Source organism: Rhincodon typus, chromosome 25 (genome assembly GCF_021869965.1).
Source record: "Rhincodon typus isolate 14 chromosome 25, sRhiTyp1.1, whole genome shotgun sequence".
Lineage (NCBI taxonomy): Eukaryota > Metazoa > Chordata > Chondrichthyes > Orectolobiformes > Rhincodontidae > Rhincodon > Rhincodon typus.
Window position 1 is genome coordinate 35,343,825 of NC_063356.1, and position 22,945 is coordinate 35,366,769.

At 40.0% G+C, this 22,945-nt stretch overlaps 3 protein-coding genes across 3 annotated transcripts in view; 2 read left to right on the forward strand and 1 right to left on the reverse strand.

Annotated features, from left to right (window-relative positions):
* cfap276 (cilia and flagella associated protein 276) overlaps nt 1-1,254 on the forward strand; it is a 27,421-nt gene extending 26,167 nt beyond the window's left edge. Inside the window, exon 6 of the mRNA XM_020511785.2 lies at nt 1,018-1,254. Within this exon, the coding sequence (XP_020367374.1) occupies nt 1,018-1,088 (71 nt within the window). The 3' untranslated portion in view covers nt 1,089-1,254. The remainder of the gene's footprint in view (nt 1-1,017) is intronic.
* The window catches only part of LOC109913838 (cadherin EGF LAG seven-pass G-type receptor 2-like), a 990,249-nt gene that overhangs the window by 617,789 nt on the left and 349,515 nt on the right, over nt 1-22,945 (reverse strand). The gene's annotated exons all lie outside the window — the stretch shown is intronic.
* srpk1a (SRSF protein kinase 1a) overlaps nt 9,612-22,945 on the forward strand; it is a 77,082-nt gene continuing 63,748 nt past the window's right edge. Inside the window, exons 1-2 of the mRNA XM_048612107.1 lie at nt 9,612-9,734; nt 9,863-9,923. Coding sequence (XP_048468064.1) covers nt 9,719-9,734; nt 9,863-9,923 — 77 coding nt within the window. The 5' untranslated portion in view covers nt 9,612-9,718. The remainder of the gene's footprint in view (nt 9,735-9,862; nt 9,924-22,945) is intronic.

The following is a 22,945-nucleotide window of genomic DNA, read 5'->3' on the forward strand; positions in this document are numbered from 1 at the left end:
CGAAGAAGGGTCTAGGCCCGAAATGTCAGCTTTCCTGCTCCTCTGATGCTGCTTGGCCTGCTGTGTTCATCCAGCTCTCCACCTTGTTATCTCAGATTCTCCAGCATCTGCAGTTCCTACTATCTCTGTGTCCAGTGGATCTTTTGTTTGAAGATGTGGATTGGGCAGTGACCCTATAAGTGAGGCTAAGACCTCCCATGCTCTGTCACTTTAGTATTAATTGTGAGGTTTTGTCTACCTCAATGCTTAGGATCATTGCTTTACAAAGAGCTTCACAGGATTTATACATTCGACTCCCGTCCACCAGCCAGTTGTGGCTTCTTCTAATTTTTGGAGAGCAACTGCTAAGGTGCAAACAGATCCAGCCCACGAGTCAAAACCTCCTAGCCTCATTGCTGAGGTCAGGATGATTTAGCACCTTGTCTCAGCCTTGCCTTGACTTAGAATTGATTTTTACAAATTTAATAAACATGTAATTTCTACTCTCCCTAAAAACTTCTTCACTGAACTGCCATAACTTCACTAACTGTACCAGTTAGTAGAGATGTCTACTAAGTTAATATAGCAAGGGGGGATATGGTAATAAGGCGATAAAATTACTTTGAGATAGAAGATTAACCATGATCTTCTTTAACGTTAGAGCAGGTTCAAGGAGTCAAATGGCCTACTCTTACACCTAATGTTCACAAAAACTTGTTAGATGCCTCATTTTTGTTTCAATTCCAATGAAGATATGGCAGTGCAGCAACAGCAATAATCCAAAAATATAAACATTTTTCTTGTTATATTATTGAATAACATGTTAGGAAGCTCTGACTTTATCGCTGCTCAAAACTAATGCCAGAATGGAATATGGTTCTGGTACTCACTGCTGAGACTCAAACTTATGTCCTAGAGCTGAACACTACTAAGCCTTTAGAGTCATGTTCTTCTGAAGAGAATAGAAAAAAATGATTTGGGAAAGATACTGTATTCTTTAGACTGAATGTAACATGTTTTATTTACTTCTCTTCACAGGAAGCCAACACACAGCTGCTACCAACCGAGGATATTCTAGAAAATTCGATGGCGGCTTCTTTATAAACTGAATTAATAGACATTTCTCCATTAAGATTCTGATTGACTCTTTGTTTTCCTTCATCAACAAGACCCTGAGAGATAAGGAAGACACAACTGCAATATTGTGAAGTATCACCTAAAATAAGGTCTTTTCAAGAAAACAGAATTAAATAATTGCAATAAGAAAGCTCAAAATGTTGTGTTCTGTAATCTTTACCTTAAAGTGTTTGAGGATGCAATTCCAAGCGTAGTTTTGGTTCGTGATGGGGACAAATAGCTTAGTATAGAAGTAATATTGGACATAACTATCTCCACCAGGTTTCTACCACAACATCACTCCTTATTGCATTTCCCCATGCTCTTTAATTCTTCATACAAAACACACATTAAGTGCAGAGAGTACTTATTTATGTATATTACCAACAGGCCATTCTGTGTTTCATTGCTTTTGCTTATTCAGAGAACTAAGGATAACTTTGAAATTAAAATCTATAGCTACATAACAGAAGAATTTTGAACCTGAAGAGTCCCCAATCCATATCTACAGTCAGGGTTTCTCAGAAGTAGTTATGACATTATGTCTCTGCGTATGCTGTTATTATGACAGCAGAAAAGCAGCAAATGATTTAGGCTAAAGTCAGGCAGCACAGTTCATAAGAATGTTGGCGATATAATGCTTCACCAAAGAAGAACAAGGGCTGCCTTTGACCTACTACAAGAGGATCTGCAGCTATGTTCATTTGCTTGCTCTGCACTTTGTGTGGTTATCAACACCATCATCTTTTGCAGAAAAACAGCAATAGTGATCTTTGGAATATCAGCTGGGGTATAGTACAATATGCTTTCATCAGCTGGCTAACTCTAAAAGGACAGGTGGGGAATTCATCACCTATGGCATCACAGCAAGATAGGGCATTCACTATCATGAAGCGGTTGGCTTTCCTAAGACCCAAACTGCAGCAATTAGATAAGGCCAATAAATCATCCACATGCTGTAACTGGCATAAGAACATAATGACTGTGGGATCACACCATAAACCTAATCAGGGCAGAGGCAGAAAGGTGGCAGGCACCCACCTAAGTGTCCCTACTACCAAACTTTCCGTGGGGAGGGGATTAAATTATGTCCCTGTGCATGTTTTTTGTAGCTCACTGAGTTCTTCACAATTCTGACACTCAAAAAGAGCTAGCTTCTTGCCATTGCTGCATTGGAATAGTAACTAAATGTCTTGCATTCACGGGACTCTTCAGTACCTGTTGCAAACAACATTTTGCTACTTAAGTCCTTTATCTGTGTAAAATAATCTAAATTCATAATAATCTAATACCAGAGCTTTATTTCCTTTATGCCGATTTCAAATAAGGCAATATTCCTTCAATCAACTGCCTATTCTGCAAAATGGCACAGTGTCAACATTTTACCCCATAATTCTGACAACGATCAGTACCTGAATGAATGTCACAACCTACCAAATAAACATATGCTTTCTCGTATAATTCTAACTTCTGTGAATAAAAATGTATATGGTTGTTGTATATTCTATTTTGTTAAAACAACATCCAAATGGAACACAAACAATCTACTTAACACTATGCTAGACCCTATGATTAAATTTCATACATCTACTCTAGTACTTTTTCCTTTCTGTCATTCTTTTGTCATTCATGAGATCTAATTGTGTCACTAGCTAGGCCATTTCAAAGCACAGTTGGAAGTCAACCACATTTTAGCTTTGCGTCACATTTAGACCAGTCCAAGCAAGGATAGCAGATGTCCTTGCCAACAGGACATGAGTGAACTAGAAGGAGTTTGACAACAATCGATAAGGCCAGCTTTATTTTCCAAATTTTATTTATTCAATTTAATTTCCAACAACTACCATGGTGGGATTTCAACCCATCCTCCCCCAGACAGTATGCTGGGCCTTTGTATATTGAGTGCAGTGACATTACCACTGCACCACTTACTCCCAAATACTTCTATCTGCATGTTAATGACACATATTTGGAGAAATAGTTGACTGCTTTTGCTTAGCAATAGGATCACAGGACTAAGATGCCCCCTTCAAACATGGTAGATTAACCTTTGACAATTATTGGCTGCATCTCAGTAGCATCCTGGACAGATTGTTACCTGTTATCCATATTCCACTGTTATAGGTATAGGTATATTTATAAAAAGGTATGACCAGAATCTAGGCTTGTGCTGATGTACTGAGGGATACAGTATCAGGCAGGTTGGTTCCACCAAGCAGTATTCTACTAAGTCATGTGTCCCGACTTAGCAGATAGCTGATCCATCCTAGAATTGCTGAGAGATGAAGACACAATGCAGGCATTTTTTTTATTCCTTTCTCAAATGTCACCTTTGGTTAAGATGGATCCAGCTGTTTCTTGAATTTGGACCTGGTGTGGACACCCAGGTAGCTGCCACACGCTTCATAGATGGCTGAACGAGAGCAACATTTCATTGATATTGCAGCAAATGAAGCTTCTTCGATTCGGAGTCACATTTGTCAATAGTTGCATTTTTGAAATAGTTGTAGAAAGCTAGTCAGTTGTATCAAACTGCTACAGCAGTGCCAGAAGAAGACCATCATCATGAGGTTGCCACAAGAAAATATATATTTATATACAGAAATCTGTTGCTGGAATATTGGTACATGGTACATGTGCCCTTTACCCTTTTCTATATTCACTGCTTCAACAACTCAAACTTACTGTTCCTTTTTCAAATTCTGTTTTGGGTCTGGAAAACATTTGATATGATTATGATGATCACAGTTGACCATGACAGTCCTAATTTTAATATACTTGTCCCAGTATCTGGACCAGCTGTTTTGGGACAGCTTGTGACAGATCTATTGCTGTTTCAGGTGTGTTTCCAATAATAGGTTTGCAGGCATGTCCCATTTTCACAAATCGGGTCACCTGGATGTAGTATTATAGTATCTTTGATCAAAGATTCATGAAAATTGTTTCACTTATTTTGACGTGCTAATAATATTCTGAGAGGCAATCAATTCCTGTGGATCAATAGAATAAAAACAAAGTACTGTGTATGCTGGAAATCTGAAATGAAAACTGAAAGCGCAGGTCTGGCAGCATCTATGGAGGAAGAAAAACGGAGTTAATGTTTCAAGTCCACTATTACTTTTCTGAACTGGAACTATACTTGAAAATATGTATATACACACACAAAACGATATATATATTTAAAAAAAGCATACATTTTCTGAAGAAGAAACATACTCAATTCCTAGTGTTAACTCTATTTCTCTTTCCATAGATGCTGGCAAATCTGCTGAGTATTTCAAGAACTTTCTGTTTTTATTCCTGAAGAGCACTTATATGAATTGATAACACCTCCAGAACTGCTACCACCATTAGGTAAACTACCATTCATTCTCTCTTTATCATTAAGTCATAACATTTAGCTTGTTGACTAATACTTCTATGCCTCACTTTATCTCTGCTGCAAAACCTTTGATTTTCCCTAAACACTGCTATGCTCCACGATGTCAATATTATCTTCTCTAAACATGTTGTTGGTGCCTTACAATGTAATTCCCACACAGAGATACTGGAATAAGCCTCCTTAAGTATATTGGTAGATTTACATGACTTGAGCCGTTATGCTACCAAATGATTGTTTCCAATCCACATTCCACCCATGGCTATACTCCATATCACATACCTTTCAGGGTCTTGTGCTCAAAAAGGGAAACTTGTACAATTTCTTGTCCATGACCTATGCATATTATAATTTGAAGATTGCATTTTCTAATTAGGTCTAAGCCCATCAGGAAGTACAGAGAACACAATGCTTTGAGCTTTGATTCCACCTTTAATTCTGAAATCAGTCTTTTTAAATGTATAAATATAATATTTTTTAATATGGTTTTAAAACAATAGCTTCAGAAATGACTGTTTGGGTTTTCACTGGGAATACAGGACTTAAAGGCTTGCAGCAGTTTCATGAACCAGGTATGGTATTTTTGTGTCTGAGCAAGTTTGTCATTACTGCATTATGTAATGCAAGTGCAAATAAGAGTGATCCAACTTCAACAGGGGTGAAAACGCTGCTAAGATGATCAGACGAGGAAAGGAGACCCTGTTCAGAATTGAGTACATCAGGGTCATTATTAAGCTTAGTCAGGACGGCTCCTGTGACACAGTGATAGTGTTCCTACTGTTAGAAACCTCGCTGATCTTTCATTTCATTATCGTTTTTTTATTTGGAGCTTTGAACTGTGAGCTGAGAGCTGAAGAGGACCTTTGGGCTTTGATTTGTTTCAAAAAAAAAACAAACAAACTGATATTTGTTTATGAAGCTGGGCCAGAAAGTAAATTGCAGATTGTTCCTTGTTAAAAAGCACTCTAGAGACGTTTCAACTCCAGAGAGGCTTTAGGTGACATCTCATTTATTTTTTTCCTTTTGATTTATCCCTCAAACCTGCATGTTTGTCTGTCTATCTCTGTTTAAGATTGGGGGCTAGAATTAAACGGGATTAGGTTTAAATCATAGACATTAATAGGTTACTTTGTGGTTTAACTTTGCTCTGCTAAGGGTTCTGTATTATTAATAAATTGTTAAATCTTTTGTTTACACTATAAAACTGGCGTCTGGTATCAGCTATTCACAAAGTTTGGTACTAGTTAATCAAAAATCTGGTTAAGAACTACTGGGGTCAATTTTAAAGGTCATTGATGCGAATATAGGGATAGAGAAGCTGATTTGATTTGGTTGATCCTCTCCATCTTGTAACACTACCTCTGAGCCAGGAGGCCTGGGTTCACTTCTCACCTGCTCCAGAGGGTATAATAATAAATCTGAACAGATTGATTAGAAAATATCTTAAACTTAGACCAGGGTCGTGGATTGTGGGTGCCAATTCCAATTCTAACTCGCAGCTAATTGAAAAGTGTAATAACTTTTCCACATAAAGCAATGATGGAGTAGCAAGGCACACAATTTAAGACTGCACTAAATATGTTTTCAGTTATCTGCTCAAACTGAATTAAATTGCTTGAATTACATAACATCATTGGCAATAAGATTTCATTATTTTCTTTGCACTTCCATTATGACCAATACTTCAGATACATCCCTATATTCTTTCAATTCAACCAAAAAGATTTATGTGGTATGTAACTGTGTGCATTGCCATCACAACTGTTTTGGACCGCATTCTGAAAACAATATTATTACTTGACAGGGTAACAAAAGATAATTTGTCCATTTTTGCTTTCTTTTTCAAGGACAAGATAAGAACAATGAATGGCAACAGCAAAAACATTCACATTTATGTAACACTTTAAATGAACGAATATGGCCAAAGTCATTTTATAAAAGCAAAATTAAAGAAATGTTAGGAAGTGTGAAGATAATCTTGGCCAAAGAGTTAGATTTAAGGAGGGATTTGAAGGACAGAGATGTGGAAAGGAATTCTGCAATGTTGAAATTAAGCAACTGCAGACATGACTGGCAATAGTGGTGTACAAAACTAGAAGATGCACAAGAGGCTGGAGCAAGTAAATTGAAAAGTTTGGGGATAGATTTTCAGCAAGAAAAGGTTGTACAGCAAGGAAAGGGCAGCCAATCCTAAATGTAAAGATCATAATTTTAAATTTGAGGCATGGGGGGGAATCAGTCAGCAAGATAGGCTGGGGATTAAGTAGTTTCACCTTAGAATGCAGGCAGCATAGGTTTGGATAAACTTGACTTTATGGAGTTTGAAGGACACATAGTTATCCAGAAGAGTTGTGTGCGGAAGTGACAAAAACAATATAAGCGAATGTGCCAAATAGGGCAGAGGTAATCAGAAGGAGATTGACAGTGCTTTTTGTGAAGGATAGGATATGTGATTGGAAATTCTGAAGGGATTGAACAGGATGCCAAGGTCATGAACAGTTTGTTTCAACTTAAAGCAATAGCCAGGGAGGAGAATGAAGTCGGTGTCATGGATATGGAATTTGTGACAGGGCCAAATTTGATAGCTTGATAGCTGGAAGAGATAATTGCTCATCTAAGACTGGAGGTCAGACAAGTAATATGTTAACACAGAAAATGAAGAAGGGAGAGAGGTAGACGAGGGCAAGAGAGATGATGAAGTGATAGCCAAAGTTGATGGCCGTGAGACAATCCCACAGTGATGTTGCAAGAATGGCAAGAGACTTTATTGCTCAAGTTAAGGGGTCATAGCTTCTCCCTTTCTTGGCCCCCTTTCAGTCAATCACAACAAATATACAAATACACAACAAATATATTTTTGTTTTGCTTCTCTTTTAGCATGTAGCCATGACACTTCAATCAACTTAATTAACCCAGATTTAAAATGGAGAGCCAATTCTAGTGGTTTCTTGAGTGAAGGACAGTAGTGTTTTAGTACATCAAAAAATAACAAAAAGTGACAAACACACAGACAAAAACACTGCTGTGAACTTACAAAGAAGGTTAGAGGTGGATCTGTATCTAATACAGGTTGGGAAATAAAGGCAATTGTTAAGTTATAGTTTTCTAGAGTCTTCGAGTTGTACGAAGGCAGTACAACTGAGATGTCATTGGAGGAGGTTCAGAGATCCCCCATGTCATATATTGCAGATGTCAGGAGAGTAAATAGATTGTGGTACATGCATGGATTAATTAATGAATTTATGCTATTGGGATAGCTTCATTCCTGCCAGAGGGATAGAAATCAGTACACACACAGATCTTAAGGGACGTGATAGGACAGGTTGTTTCTCCTTGTGCAAGAGGCTAGGACCAAAATGCATAATCTCATAAGGGGTCACATGTTTAAAACAGAGATGACAAAGAATTTCTTCTCTCTGAGGCTTGCGAATCTGTGCAATTATTTATTGCAGAGGGCTGTCGAGGCTGGGTTGTTAGGTATAGTCAAGACAAAGACAGATTTTTAATCAGGAAGGAAATCAAGAGTTAAGGAAAAAGTCAGGACAGTGGAATTGAGGATTATCAGATCAGCTTTGATCTCAATGAATGGTGGAGCAGGCTTGATGCGTTAACTAGCCCACTTCTGCTCCATATCTTATAGCCTGTAACTTATATGGTGCAAATATTACTCGCCACTTGTCAGCCTAAGCCTGAATGTCCACATCTTGCTGCATTTGGACATGGACTGTTTCGCTATCTGAGGAGTCACAAATGATACAGAACATTGTGCAATCAGCAGCAATCATCCTCATTTCTAATATTATGATGAAGGGAAGGCCACTGATGAAGATGGTTGTGTCTTTTCCCAGCTCTGGTGCAAAACCATTTACCTGAAACATTAACTCTGTTTTTATTTCCACAGGATTACAGACTTGTTACTGTGCAGAACGAAGCCATTCATTCCTGCACTGGGTCTCCAAGAAAGCATTTGATTTAGAGCCATTTCTCTCTGCATTCTCACCAAAATCCTACACATCGTTCCTTTTCAACATTGTCTAATTTGCTTTTAAACATCTAAATTGAACCTGTCTCCCTCACTCTCCAGATAGTGCATTCTTGATCCAACCACTCATTGCTTGACTCATATCACTTTTACTTCTTTTACTAATTAGTTTAATTCTATGCCTTCTCGTTCTCCAATCTTTCATGAGTGGAAACATTTTCTCCTAATTTACTCTGTCCAGTGCTCTCATGATCTTAAGTACTTCAATCAGATCTCCTCTCAGCCTTCTCTTCTCAAGGAAAGCAGTCCCAATGTCTCCCATCTATCTTCATAGCTGGAATTCCTTACCCCTGGAATAACTCCCATAAACATAATCTATAGTTCCTCTAATGCCTTGATTGTGAATGCCTGTTTTGTGAAGTGTGTGCCCAAAACTGACATGGTACTTCAGCTGAGACTGAGTGTAAGTTTAGCATATCCTACCTGTCTTTACTCTATTCCCCCTATTAATAAAAGGTGTGTTTTAATAACTGGTCACCCTTTGTGACTTATAAACGTACACAACCGGGTTCCTCTGCATCTGCACTCGTTTTAGAGTTGTATCCTTTACTTCAAGTTGTCTCTCCGGATCTTCCTTCAAAAATGCATCGCTTACTCCTCCATTTTGAATTTGCCACCTATCTGCCCATTCAACAACTTGTCTATATCCCTCTCGAAAGTGCTACACTACTCTCCCTAATTTACAATGCTTCCAAGTTTTTTATGATTTGCAAATATTGAAATTAGACCCTTCACAGCACAGTCTATGTCATTAACGTACATCACAAAAAGCAAAGGGCCCAACACTGACTCCATCCCAAGCCTTTGCCTGGTGGGGGAAAAAATCCATTAACCATTACTCTATGTTCCCTACCATTCAGCCAATTTTGGAACCATATTATTACTGTACCTATTATTCCACAAAGTCTAATACCGCCTGAATATTTCCGGAAATTACTCTAATGGTGAGAGAATTTGCAGACTTAAAGTGAGGACACTCCAATACCCTAGACGCAAAGAAACCAATAATGTCACGTGGCTCGAGTGACGTCAAGGGCGGCCGTGCTAATAGGAGGTTTGCCCACCACCTGGCGGTCGGAGGTCGGAACAGTAGTTTGTGGGTGGTTCCGGATGGGGAGGGGGGAGGGATAAGAGAACGATAGTTAGAAAAAACAGTAGGTTTGCGCTTGCGCGCTGGTGGTTGTGTGGGGACCGGTTCCAACATGAGCTCCCGAAAAGGTGAGGGAGCTTTTCAGCCGGCTTGGCCTGACTGGCGGGGTGGTGCGGTCAGAAACATCCGTTTCGTACACCCTCAATTACCGCTCTAACCTTCTTCCTTCTCTCTCGTATTTTTTTTTTTTCTCCAGTCCTGGCTCTGCAAGCGCGCAAGAAGCGAAGCCGAATCAAAAAGGAGAAGATTCTGAAGAAGTGAGTGGGGATGGTTTCGGAGCCGGGGCTGCTCGCACTCTGTCGCCCGCCCGCTGGCAGCGCCAGGCCGAGGCTTACGCTGCGGCCCGGGCCTTGTGGGTTGATTCTAGACCCTCACCTATTTCCGCCCCGCCACGCCACACACCTTTCCCCATTGCGACCATCTGGTCGGTTCTTGATTTTGTTGCTGTTGCAGCGTCTGGTTTGGGATCTACTGTGTGGATGGATGGTAGTTGGCTGGATGGGGGGTGGGTGGGATGGGCTACATGGTTGGAGAGAGTTTTTTTTAAAAAACCGTGTGCAGCCCACAAAGAGCCTTTCATCCACGCAAGGCGATTGACTTTTTTTTTTGCTTTGAAAGTTTTATTATGTTCCATTGACAAAAAAAACACTAGTGATACATAAACGTGGATTGAGTTGTTGCAATCTGCACAAACTTTGCGATTAATTCTCGTTCTTTTTCCTGTAGTTGAGTTGTTCAATATTTTAATTTCTGCTGAATCCACTGAGAGGACATGGGCTTTTTGAGAAGTGAGGTGGTTGACGCTGTGAATTGAATAAACCTCTTCTGTTTCTTTACACTTTTTGCAGTTGAGTCCCTGGCTTCTGTTGTTTGAAGACCGTGTGTTTGTTTGCCACTGCGCCGTCGAAGTTGTTGAAGGCGTTTTGAAGCTTCTAGAGGGTATATTTGAAATGGCCACATATTGACTGGAGTCAAGAGGTTGGGGTTGAGATATCTAGGAAAACCAATTAACAGGTTCAGAGTAGAATTGTAAAGTGGCAATGATGTCTTCAAGTATGATGAGGTGATGTTATAGAAAGATGGTTGACCATTGGTTAGGTGGGCTTGAGCAGGCTTTTTACAGAAAAGGAATTTGGTGAAGGATACTAGTCCTGATCTTGACAAAGAGAACATTGAAAAAGTTAAGTCTGGAGATGATTCAGATCTAGACCCAACTTTCTACAGCTAATAAGGTAGGCTAGAGATTGTTAATGGTACAGAATTCAAAATTATTAGTGCATTAGGATTTAGCACACTGCTTTTGGTCATATAGTGTTAGCTGAAGCAAATCTGTTTTTGACAGGCTAGCTCTATAGGTTATGATTGTCCAATCAGTTAGGTAACTGCACTCTGATCTTTTAGGGTATTGCTTTTGAAATCTGTTCACGATCATTTTTGCAGCTTGGTAACCATGAAAACAATTTGCTTCTGTGATGTGGGATCATAATGTCAGTTACATCACAAAGCAGTTTTAACGGATCCATTTTCTTAAAGGGTTTTTGAAATTGGGATGTAAAAAAACTTGTTCTTACTTGGAATACTGATAGAATGTATAAATAATTGGATAGTGATATATCTAAATATGTCTTGATATATTATTGAAAGATAACTTACCACTCCTTGTCAATTCATAACCTCAGTTACTTAGATTCAGTGTGGTTATGCTGAGCACTTAGCAACTGTGGAACTTAAGCCATTTCCACTTCACTTCAGTGAAGTGCAGCAGGAAACGTTTTGCATGCAGAAACAGACCATCTGCCCTACTTCTAGCAAAATAACCCCATTGGATTTGGACTTTTAATTCCACCTTATTTTGTTCCTCGAGCTGTATCTGGCCTCCTTGATTGGTAATGTTGACCTGCTGTAATGGTGGGTATGTGCAATATATAGGGCTACGTAAAGGTTTTTCCCCCTCGCTTGGGTGTTTATAAAAAAGATCAAATATCAGAAAAAATTCAGAATGAATACTCCTGTGTTAGCATTTTTGCTTCATTATATTTGTGTGGTGATCTAAAGGCAACATCACTTTATATTTTGGACAGCAGTGAAATACGGAACAAATACTACTTTAGGTACAAAGAAATACAGCAGTAAATCTGATGAAAACATCCCAATATTCTGAGGAATAAAAACATTCTCTTTGAGGTGGAAATCTTCACAGTGAGGTTATCAGTTAAAAATACCCTAAGAAAATGGGTTATCAGTGTAAAATCCTTTGTCATGAATAGTTGAGTAATTTGCCTCTTCAAGGAAAATTGGATAAACTGTTGAAATGAAGATTTCTCTTCAATTAGTCTGACAAAGAGCTAGTACAGATACATGAGATTAAACTCTTCTAAGCATGGTTCTAAATATTCTATACTTGTGATTCCATCAGTTTTCTAGTGTTTCTCCAAAATGAGTAGAATACCTCAAATCTGTCAACCTCTGGGCAGAATCCATATTGACTTTTGGATCTTGGCAATTTTTGGGTTGTTCAGGTTGGACACGTAGACTGACAATATCTTTTTTGTAATAAAGAATACAAGGGGCAGTTTTATAAGAAATAGACACATTGCAAAATAGCCCAGGAAATTCTTTCGAGTTGCTCCAAATCCATCGGCATAACTTTATTGGAAGTGGAGCAGAAGATCAGCTTGTGCATGTAAATAAAGATCCTGCTGCACTTTATTGAAGTGGAAATGGCTCCAAGGACTTTCCCAACCAAAGATGTCAGTGAGGAGACTAAGTTGGGTGATAGTTTAAAAAAAGTGCAGTTTTCAGCTTGAGCTGATACACTGTACCTGTATAGTAAATTCAAAGGAATTACTCATGGAAATGAAAGTGTCTTGCTACTTTGGTGATGTTGCAAAATGCAGTGAAGTGTTTTCACTTACGACTGAAGATTTAATTGGCACCAATAACTGCTGTATTTTAATCTGTCGTTTTTAATCTGTCGTTTTAAATCTGTTGCTTTATGACTATTATAGACAAAGTGGATTTCAGGAAATTTTATTACATTCTGGTTATACCTGCTGGGCAGTGTAAAACCTGTGCTTTCAGTGATTGTTTAATTTGAACATGGGTATGAAAGTCATGTGGGGAAAAAAATTCAAGCAGGAAATCTATAAAATACATGCTTCTTGTTCACGTGCCAAGTTACTGTTTACAGAAAGGATGTTTGAACCGTGGATATACTGCTACGGAAAAATTACTTTCTTTTGTCCCAAATGAAAGTGGATTAACTATTTCTTGTTGAATATTCAGAGAAGGGAAGGATTCTGTTGATTTGGAATTGCTACTAATTACGTGTAATATTTTAGAATTGTTTTAGAATAACTAATCTTTAGGTGAAATTAGAAGATTGAGATAGCTGGCAGATTATAATTAATAGGACAAGAAATGTTGGTTACCAGTTCTTGGCATCAGTTTGCTTTTGCTGATCAAGGTGAGGAGATGTTTACCTGGGTGCCCAGTACTTTCCCAATTTAGTTATAGCACAGTTCAGAGCAGAGCAAAACTTGACTTGATTTATTATTGTCACATGTATCTAAGTAGTGTGAAGTTTTGTTTCGCCTGCAGTACAGGCAGATCATACCACACGAAGATCATAGGGTTTTTGAACAAAGCGAGGAATAGAGAGTTATGGCTGCAAAGTAGATGCTGCAAAAAGCAGGATCAACATTAGATTTGAATTTTGAGAGATTCGTTCAGAAGTCTAATAACAGCGGGGAAGGAGCTGTTCTTGAACCTGTTGATTTTGTGTATTTAAGCTTTTTGTATCTTCTGTCTGACAAGGTTGGAAGAGATTATAACAGGGGTGGAGGAGTCTTTGATTTTGGCTGCCTTTCTGAGCCAGCAAGAAGTGTAGATGGAGCCAATGGATGGAAGGTTAGCTTTAAGGTTTTGGAGTTAGCTTGCGTGATGGACTGGGCTGTGTTCACAACTTTAGGTATTTTCTTATGGTCCCAGGCAGAGCAGTTGCCTTACCAAGCCGTAATGCATCCCAATAGAATGCTTTCTGTGGTGCATCTGTAAAGGTTAGTGAGAGTCCTTATGGACATGCTGAATTTCCTTGGTTCTTGAGGAACAAAAGGTGCTGTTGATCGTCACATCAATGTGGGTGGTCCAGGACACAGAGTTGGTGGTCATCCCTCCAAGGAACTTAATGCTCTCGACCATCTCCACCTCAGCTCCATTGATGTAGATACGAGCATGTCATCCTTCTTGCTTCCTGAAATCGATGATCAGCTCTTTAGTTTTGCTGACGTTGAAGGAGAGATTGTTATCTTTAAACCACGCCACCAAGTACTCGATCTCTTTCCTGTATTGTCTTATATCGGGCTTACAACTTTGTTCTGCCCTCACTTCAGAGTAGTGTTCTTTCATGCACCAATGTAACACCACTACATTTTACACCAGCAGTCCTGTAACTCCTCAGTGACATTGCATATTTGTTATGAGTTAGGGATCATTTTGCCTGGTAGGCTGATTCTCTCTTGGAACTAGTTTCACATTAGATATTTAGAAATGTTCCACTTGCAATCTTGGTTGGCTTTCAGTGGAACAGAAAATCACCCATGGACTTTCAGTCCATGGGAGATGGATTGAAAGGTGAGAGGCATTGTAAAAAGGTAATGAAAGGCACCAGTAGCACATTGACTACAGATGAGTGGCCAATTAGATTACCATCACACCCACGCCTGCAGACTACTTAGTATGGTGGGGCTTGCACGAAATTTGAGCAAGTTATCCCGTAGAGTTGTCAAGCAACAGCCTTCCACTCTCATACTCGGTCATACCTTGCAGCTAATGACCCAGGTACACCATCACCGTTCATGGATATGTCCTGTCTGACTGGCTTGGTGGTGCTACTACTGACTGAACTGTCTGCGCTGTGAAGATGATGTCTGCCAGATTAGGTCTACGGCAGTGGTGAGGTAATTAACAAGAGGGAAGAACTGACTACACCTTCTCCTTGCCCATCTACTTGTATCTGTCTATGACTGTTTAGGTAGGAATTAATACCACACGTGTGCTCATTGGGGAATGCATTGTTCCAAGTGCTGATAATAATATCATGTGGACTTCATGTGTGGCATCATGCACAAATGCATTACTGCGCATGTACAGGGAACGGAGCACAATTTTGAACTGGGCTTCAGAGGTGGAGGAAATATGAGGGATGGGTACCCGTGGAGTGGGAAGGGCAGGGGGCCCAGATGTCTGGCAGTGGGGGCAGCAAGGAGGGTCCAGTACTGAGGTCTGCTCTTCCACTGACTCCCCTCTGCTCTCCTTCCAGCTTTATTGCACCCCACTCCCCCAGAAAAGTCACACCCCATGTCCCTCTGGTCCTCTCCCAGATGGCATGCGCTCTTGTGCTCTATCTCTCACATCTTCCATCCCCCTCAAAAAAAAACGCACCTGCAATCTTGTGGCCTGGCATGTCCCTTTGCTGTCCATTTCCATCAAGTCAGAGGATTAACCCTGGCTCATTGAGTACTGGCTGGGAGTAGCATCAGGGCATAAATGAAAATGAGCTGTTAACCTCAAAGTGACGACACAGGATTACCTGTATGACCAATAGAATGTGATATGGCTGAGTGATTCCATAGTAAACTGACCAGATCAAAATTCTGATGACCTATGAGACCTATTTATGAATGTTGCTGGGCAATCAAACAATTAACAAGGAAATTTGTGGAGCAGCTGCCTCCTCCTCAATGGAGAAGGTCATCACCTAAATGTAAAAGACAAGATTGAAGCATTTGCATTCATCTTCAGCTGGAAATGCTACGTGGTTGATTTGTTACTGCCTCTTCCCTGGAGTCTCCAACACCATAGATGCCAGGTTTTAATCAATTTGACTCGCTCAGTGTAATGTCAAGCAATAGCCAAAAGCACTGGATACTATAAAAGCTATTGGGCCTGACAGCATCCCAGAAATGTTTTTGCCTTGTGTGCCAGAACTAGCTGTGCCCATAGCCCAGCTGTTAAATACAGCTACATTACTGGCATCTGCCTGACAATAGAAAGCAGGATGAATCCAATTTGGCCAAATATTGCCACTTTAGCATCTTTCTATTATTGGCGAATTGATTAAAAGTATTAACAACAGTTCCAGCATGCAGCACTTTACTGATGCTCAGTGTGAGTTTCTGCAGGGCAACTTGGTTCTAGACCTCATTACAACCTTGGTTCAAACTTGACTCAAAAGAGCTGAGCTTGAAACGAGACGAGAGTGTCTGTCCTTGATGTCAGGACAGCATTTTCCGGAGTGTGGTTTCAAAGTAGCAAAATGGGAGTTGATGGGAATCATGAGCTACTCTCCATTAGTCGGAGTCATACCTAGTGCAAAGGAACGTTGTTGTATTTGTTGGAGCCCAATCATCTCAGCTGTAGGACATCACTGCAGAAATTCTTTAGGATGGTGTTCTAGATCTTTGGCTGCTTCGTTGATCACTTTGCCCCTTTTGACATTAGGATGGAGGGAATGTTTTCAAATGATTGCTGATCATTATTGTGCATTCACAACTCCTCAGACACTGGGGTAGTCTGTTGCCATGTACTATAAGAGCTGGACAGCATTCACACTTGGGCTGATAAGAGCCAAGTAAGATTCACATTACACAGCTATTGGACAATGACTGCCACCAACAAGAGAGAATCTACCTATTTCTGTTGAAATTCAGTGGCACTCCATAATTGAATCCCCCAATATCGATATTGTGGGAGTTCCCATTGTCCAGAAACTGAACTGGACAAGCCCGAAAAGTGCTATGGCTACGAGATCATGTCATCAGCTAGACATGCTGTAGCGAATAACTCCACTCCTGTCATCGTTGCCTGTCTGTCACCTGCAAGGGAACTGTCAGGAATGTGATGCAATAGCTTTACTTGCCTGGCTAATTAGGGCTGCTAACAGCACTGAAAGCTCAATGCCACCTGACACAATGCAGTCTGGTTGATAGTACCCCATCCACTCATGTTAACTTTGTCTATAGTTGACAGTACGCACTGCTGCCACTATGTACAATGTGCATTGCAGTCAAAACACCTCAGCGGCACGTTTCAGATTTGCAAATATTGCCACTGGAAACAGATGCATGAGTGTAAACGTTTGCAAGTTCCCTTCCAAGCTGTACACAATATTCTGACTTGGAATAATACCACCTTGACTATCAGAATCAAAGTCTTGTAACTTTCTCTCTCATACCACTGTTTGACTAGCTAGGCTGAATGGGTTCACAAAGGTTGATTGACCACTATCTTTTCCATGGCAAGTGGGATGGGCAACTTATGTTCGTATAGCCAATGACACCCACATCCCACAAAAGAATTTTTAAAAAATCATAGACTGATCAAATTATTGATTGCTGCTCATTCCTACCTTCATTGATCAGGCCTTGAGAGGACTGCTACTGTATGGGGAGACATACATGTAATGTCTAGTGACCTCTTTTGGATTCTCTTGAGAAGGGGAAATGAGAGACTCCTTTTTAGCTTCCTTCATGGTTGCATTTTTGCTGTTGGTGTGCTAACCGCCGTCTCTGCCCAGCTTATAGGGTTCTGCCTTTTCCTGGCAGGATGAATAAGAAAGCCGCCAAAGCATGCCTCAACATGGAGCTGTTGTCCTCTTCCTACTATAATATTCTTTTTCTTTGTACCTCTGACTCTAATAGACTCTAAAGAATGATTTCGTAGCCACAGCACTTTTCGGACTTGTCCAGTTCAGTTTCTGGACAATGGGAACTCCCACAATATCGATATTGGGGGATTCAATTATGGAAAAAAGGCCCTTTGGCCCATCAAATCTTTGTCGGTCGACAACAGTATAGATAAGGTGGTTAAGAAGGCATTTGGCGTGCTTGCCTTCATTGCTCAGACGTTTGAATATAGGAGTTGGGACATTATGTTGATGTCGTACAGGACGTTAGTGAGGCGTTTTCTGGAGTACTGTGTCTGGTTCTGGTTAGCTTTGTTATAGGAAGCATATTATTAAGCTGGAGAGGGTTCAGAAGAGTTTTACCAGGATGTTGCCAGGAATGGAGGGATTGACTTATAAGGAGAGGCTGGATAGGCTGAGACTTTTTTCACTGGATTGTATGGGGTTGAGAGGTGACCTTATAAAGGTTGATAAAATAATGAGGGGTATAGATAAGGTGAATGGTGGGTGTCTTTTCCCTTGGACAAGGGATTCCAAGACAAGGGCGCGTATTTTTAAGGTGAGAGGAGAAAGATTTAAAGACATGAGGCAGTTTTGTTTTTTTTGGAGTGGCACTAGTGGTGGATACAGCTACAGTTAGAACATTTAAAAGGCATTTAGATATGTACATGAATAGAAAATATTCGGAGCAATATGGGCCATGTGCAGACAAATGGAACTAGTTTAGTTTGGGATTATGGTTGACATGGACTGGTTAGACTGAAGGGTCTCTTTCTATGCTGTGTGACTCTCTGACTCTGTGACTCTATAATCACCTAACTATTCTAAAGGTAAAGACCTGAGATAAAACATTTTTATTCAAGAATTATCTTTGCGGTGGCTCAGTGGGTGGCACTACTACCTAACAGCACCAATGACCCAGTTTGATTACAGCTTCGGGTGACTGTCTGTAGAGTTTGCGTGTTCTTGTGTCAGCTTGGGTTTCCGCTGGGTGCTTAGGTTTCTTCCTACAGTCCAAAGATCTGCAGGTTAGGTGGATTGGCCATGGGAAATGCAAGGATAGGGTAGGGGGATGGGTCTGGGTGGGATACTGTTCGGAAGCTCAGTGCGCCCTCTGGGTGGAATGGCCTGATTCCACGCTGTAGGGCTTCTATGATCTATCATTTTTGCAAGGCTTCATCTTAATGTGAAACTGCAAGAGAGTGCATAATCATGTGATGGTGCATTTCTTCTTATCATTATATGTCTCATCAGCATTTCTTATGGTCAGATTCGACCTTTTTTATACAGTACCTGCAGTCTCCGTACTACCTATCTTAATGCCTGCCCCTAGAGGGCTGGCAACTCTAGAAGTTAGGTTGTCTTCCTTAATTGGCTAGCAGTCCTGCTTGAAGCCTCTTAATTTGCTGCCACTGGTAATTCCCTACCCTTGCCAGGAAAATTGTGCTGCAGTGCCAAATTACACCACCTCAATTGCCATTTGAGCCCTAAATGGGTGGGAGCATGGATAGATAATGGGAATTGGACCAGGAGATGAAATTTGAGAAATGCAGAGTCCTTTTTGGTCCTTGGTGTGGGAGCTTACAGAATTGGGGAGTAATGCTGTAGAGGGAGTTCAAAGCCAACTTAAGAACTTACAATTGTTGATGAACTCAATACTTCAGGTATTTCAATCCAGTTTATTTTCGCGAAAATAATTCCTTCCCAGAAATGTTACACATAATTTGCTGGGCACAGGCCAAACAGGTCTGAGCAAATGATTGACTGGTGAGCAGGATTTGCGTTAGAATTAGGGCAACAAAGGCTTGAGGTTTATTGAAGTTTATACTGTGGTGGTATTTGAAGTGAAATCTCTTGCTGGTAAGTGCTATGTCAGGTGAAAGAATGTGAGAGACGGGTGTTAGTGTGGTGTGCTCGATTCGACTTGCATTTTGCTTGGGATATGATCTTAAAAGCGTTCTAGAAAAGTGCAAATGTTACTATGTTGATGAGTGACATAGCTGGATAGATTTCTAAAGTAATTATTTTAAAACCATGCTTTTCAAAAATTTACTCACAGGTGTGGAAGTCACTGGCAAGGCCTGCATTTGCTGCCCATCCCTAACTGCTGTTGTGAATGTGATTGCAATGATTCCAGAAGTACTTCACAGCCTATGAGGTGTAGGTACACCCTCGGGGCTTCCAGGACTTTGATAGTTTGTGGTGATGTCACTGGACTAGTAATAGAGACCCAAGCTAGTGGTCTCGAGGTTTGGCTTTGAATCCCACTATAGCAGATGGTTAGATCTGAATTTGTGTAATAAATCTGCAATTAATGATCTCCATGAAACTTGCTTGTGGTAAAAATATATTTGGTTTAATAACCTTCTCTTTTAGGGAAGGAGATCTATTGTTGCCTGTTTACCCAAAGTGACTCTAGATCCACAGCAATGGCGCTGATTTGTTAATTGCCCTCTGAAATGGCCTAGCATGCTGTTCATTTGTATAAAAATCTCAACAATATACAAGAGAAGAAGTGAAACTAAACATACCATGTGGCATCAACCTAGGACTGGGAGTAAGTGACAAATCTAACTCTGTCAACCTTGCAAAGTCCTCCTCACTGGCAACTGAGGGATTGTGTCAAACTTGGAAGAACTGTCCCATAGATTAGTAACAGTCTGATGTTGCCTGTGAGAAATGATTCCATGAATTTGACTTTCCAAACACCACCAAGACTATCCTTTGGTATGTCTCATTGGCAGGACAAACCAACTAGAGGTGGAAGAACAGTAGTATACAGTTGAGAGAGTGTTACCTGGTAGACATGAACATTGAATGCAGTGAGACTTCATGCAGAAGGTCAGAAGTGGCCAACTAGCTGATTACCACCTACTGCTCCCACAACAGTCCACCCATCGTTCTTCCGCTGATGGTGAATCAATATTTCATGTTGAGAAACAGTATCACCTGCATTCTAGGAAAGAACAAAATACTGCCATGCACGTGCTTCAAGAAGGCATGTTCAGGTGCTAGTGCCACAGTATGCAGTATTACATTGAAACTGTTTATTGGCCATAAAATTTATAAACATGCATCTGCATGTGTGAAAGATTAATGCAGTACTTGGATTTTGTTTTTGTTTTGTTGAATTTATTTTCGTTTCTCAGCTCTTACGCTGCTTTTTGGGCATAAATGTTGCTGGGTTGACCGGTTTTCTTTGGTAGCAGCACAGCCTGCGTGTTGGACAACTGCCTCTTCTGTGAAGTAAGTGTGTGTGTCAGAAGCACAAGCGACAGCAGGTTCCACTAAATGTACAGCATTTCAGGCTACAAAGCTTTGTTTTCTGAGTGCTTTTTATGCTGTCATTTTATATCTCAATCTCCTTCTGAAGGCAGTAATTCTTCAATTCACTGTCCGAAGGCTGGCCAGATCATGGCTAAGTGCTATTGTTTGTTTTTGATGAGGAAATATGATGAGAATGCAGTCTTTGAGTGAATCTCATCTACAACAGGAATGAAATCCAGTGCTGTCAGTGTTAACTTGATTAATTTGATCCAAATCTTCATCTAGCCAGCTGTGCTCATCCCAAGCTGCCAAAAAGCACTTAAGATATAGATTTTATGTAAACAGTTGCTTGTTTCTTTCAGGCCTCTAAACAGTTTCTTAACTGGAGTTCCACGGCAATTTCAAAATGTTAAAAGTCATGATGTGGTAATAGCAGACAGAGGGGATCCATTAGGTGATATATATCTGTGCCAACTCTCCAAAGGAACTGATAAGTTAGTCCACTGTCCTCCCTTTTTCCCTGGAACTGTCCTTTAATCCTTCAAATAATAATCATTTCCCTTTTGGAAGCTGCAAAACAAAAAGGCTGAGCTTGGTGGTGATCTGCAAGCTAATTGATGCAGCCCCAACACTTAAACTGTGCCAGTTTATCCCAGGCAGCAGCCTGTTTCTGGTAAGTGGTGCTATAGCATTTCTCCAATACCTTTGTTATTAATCGTAATGGCACTGCCTAACACGCATTAAGCCAGTCCAGCAACTGCACAAACTTTTAAATTGTGATTATCCGTTAACAATTCAACTTCTGGCAATTGAGCATCCTGCTTTAATGAGTAAAACTGGAAGAAGTGAATATGGTTCATTTGTGGCACATTTAGTGTCTAGTGGATTGTGCAAATTAATTGTCTGACACTTTGCTGGAATTGATCTGCGTGGATTATGAAGTGCACAAGTCCAGCCATATTGGATAGTTCACTTTTGTATAGTCTGTACTGGTTGAACAATGGGTTGCTAACTTGAATACTGTGCCAAATTTATGAACTGCAACGTGTCTGTTAACAAAGGAGAGAAGGGCATTTTAAATCAAGTGCTGGAATATGAGCGATACAGAAATTGAGAAAAACAAAATCAGTTGAGTGAATGTAAATACAATCACGAGGAAGAATCTGATCTCTAAGCTTTATAAAGATTTTGTCAAGCATGCAGATAAAAAAACTAATTTATCATTCTTTTCCACACCTGTCATTTTGAAGAATTCACTATCAACTGAACCATTTAGGAAGCTCATGGCAAAAAAAAATCTTGATACTGGATTGAGGAAAGACCAGTGTAAGATAACATTGTTGTTAGTAAGATAACATTGTTGTTACCACTTCAGTCTTGTGTTTGGGCAGTGATTTTTTTTTTGTGTGGGGAAACATGGTGAAGTATTGGACAGTAAAGGACTGACTGTTCTGTTATATCTGACTGATAGTAATTGTTGTAGCCAGGTGATTTGCAAGAAGCCCACTTGAACCGCATCCAGGGTAAAAGGGCCTGCAAAACTTTTTTTGTTTTAACATTTCCAAATGTTTGATACCTGAAAATGATCAGAGTTCTGTGCGATCACGCTGAAACATGCAAGACCCTTATTCTGCTTGTGATTTTCACTTGCTTTTTTAATCAAAATACTTAGATATTAAAAATCTTGTACTTTTTTGTCTCAAATTTTTATTTTTTTGTGGAACACTGTCAACATTTAATGGTCAATATTTATGATAGCACTTGTCTGTTTCATTGTCAATGATGGGCTGATGCAGTCCATGTCTAAATTTGTGTTACCATCCCACTTCCTCCAATTTTTTGACCCTAACCTTCCCTTGTGTGCAAACATTGCTTGACCTCAGGCAAGCTTTATTAGTTGTATCCTGTCCAGAAATGCCCACTTATTCTATCCTTTACTTTTGAATGACCACATGACAATTCTTATCCTAGTTTTCAATTTATTTTGCTGCTTTACATTTGCGGACCTCTTTAATTAGTTCTGTGCCCTGAATCTGTTGGTTAAGCCATTCTGTAGCCTAATTGACATGAGGATGCAATTACAAGTTGTGACAAATTGGTAAATATGGACAAAAGAATTTATAGCTGGAATATAAAATGAGGACCATGTATATTTTTAAAAATATGACCTCCAAATGTACATTGACATAGATTGACCCCAGTATTGATCCATCAAAATATGGCCTGAATCTTGTTGCATCAATGAAAAAAGTTAATTTCGGTCTCACATTTGTGCATTTCTCAATGCAATTGTGTTAATCTGTGGAATTCTGTAAATAGCAACCTCAG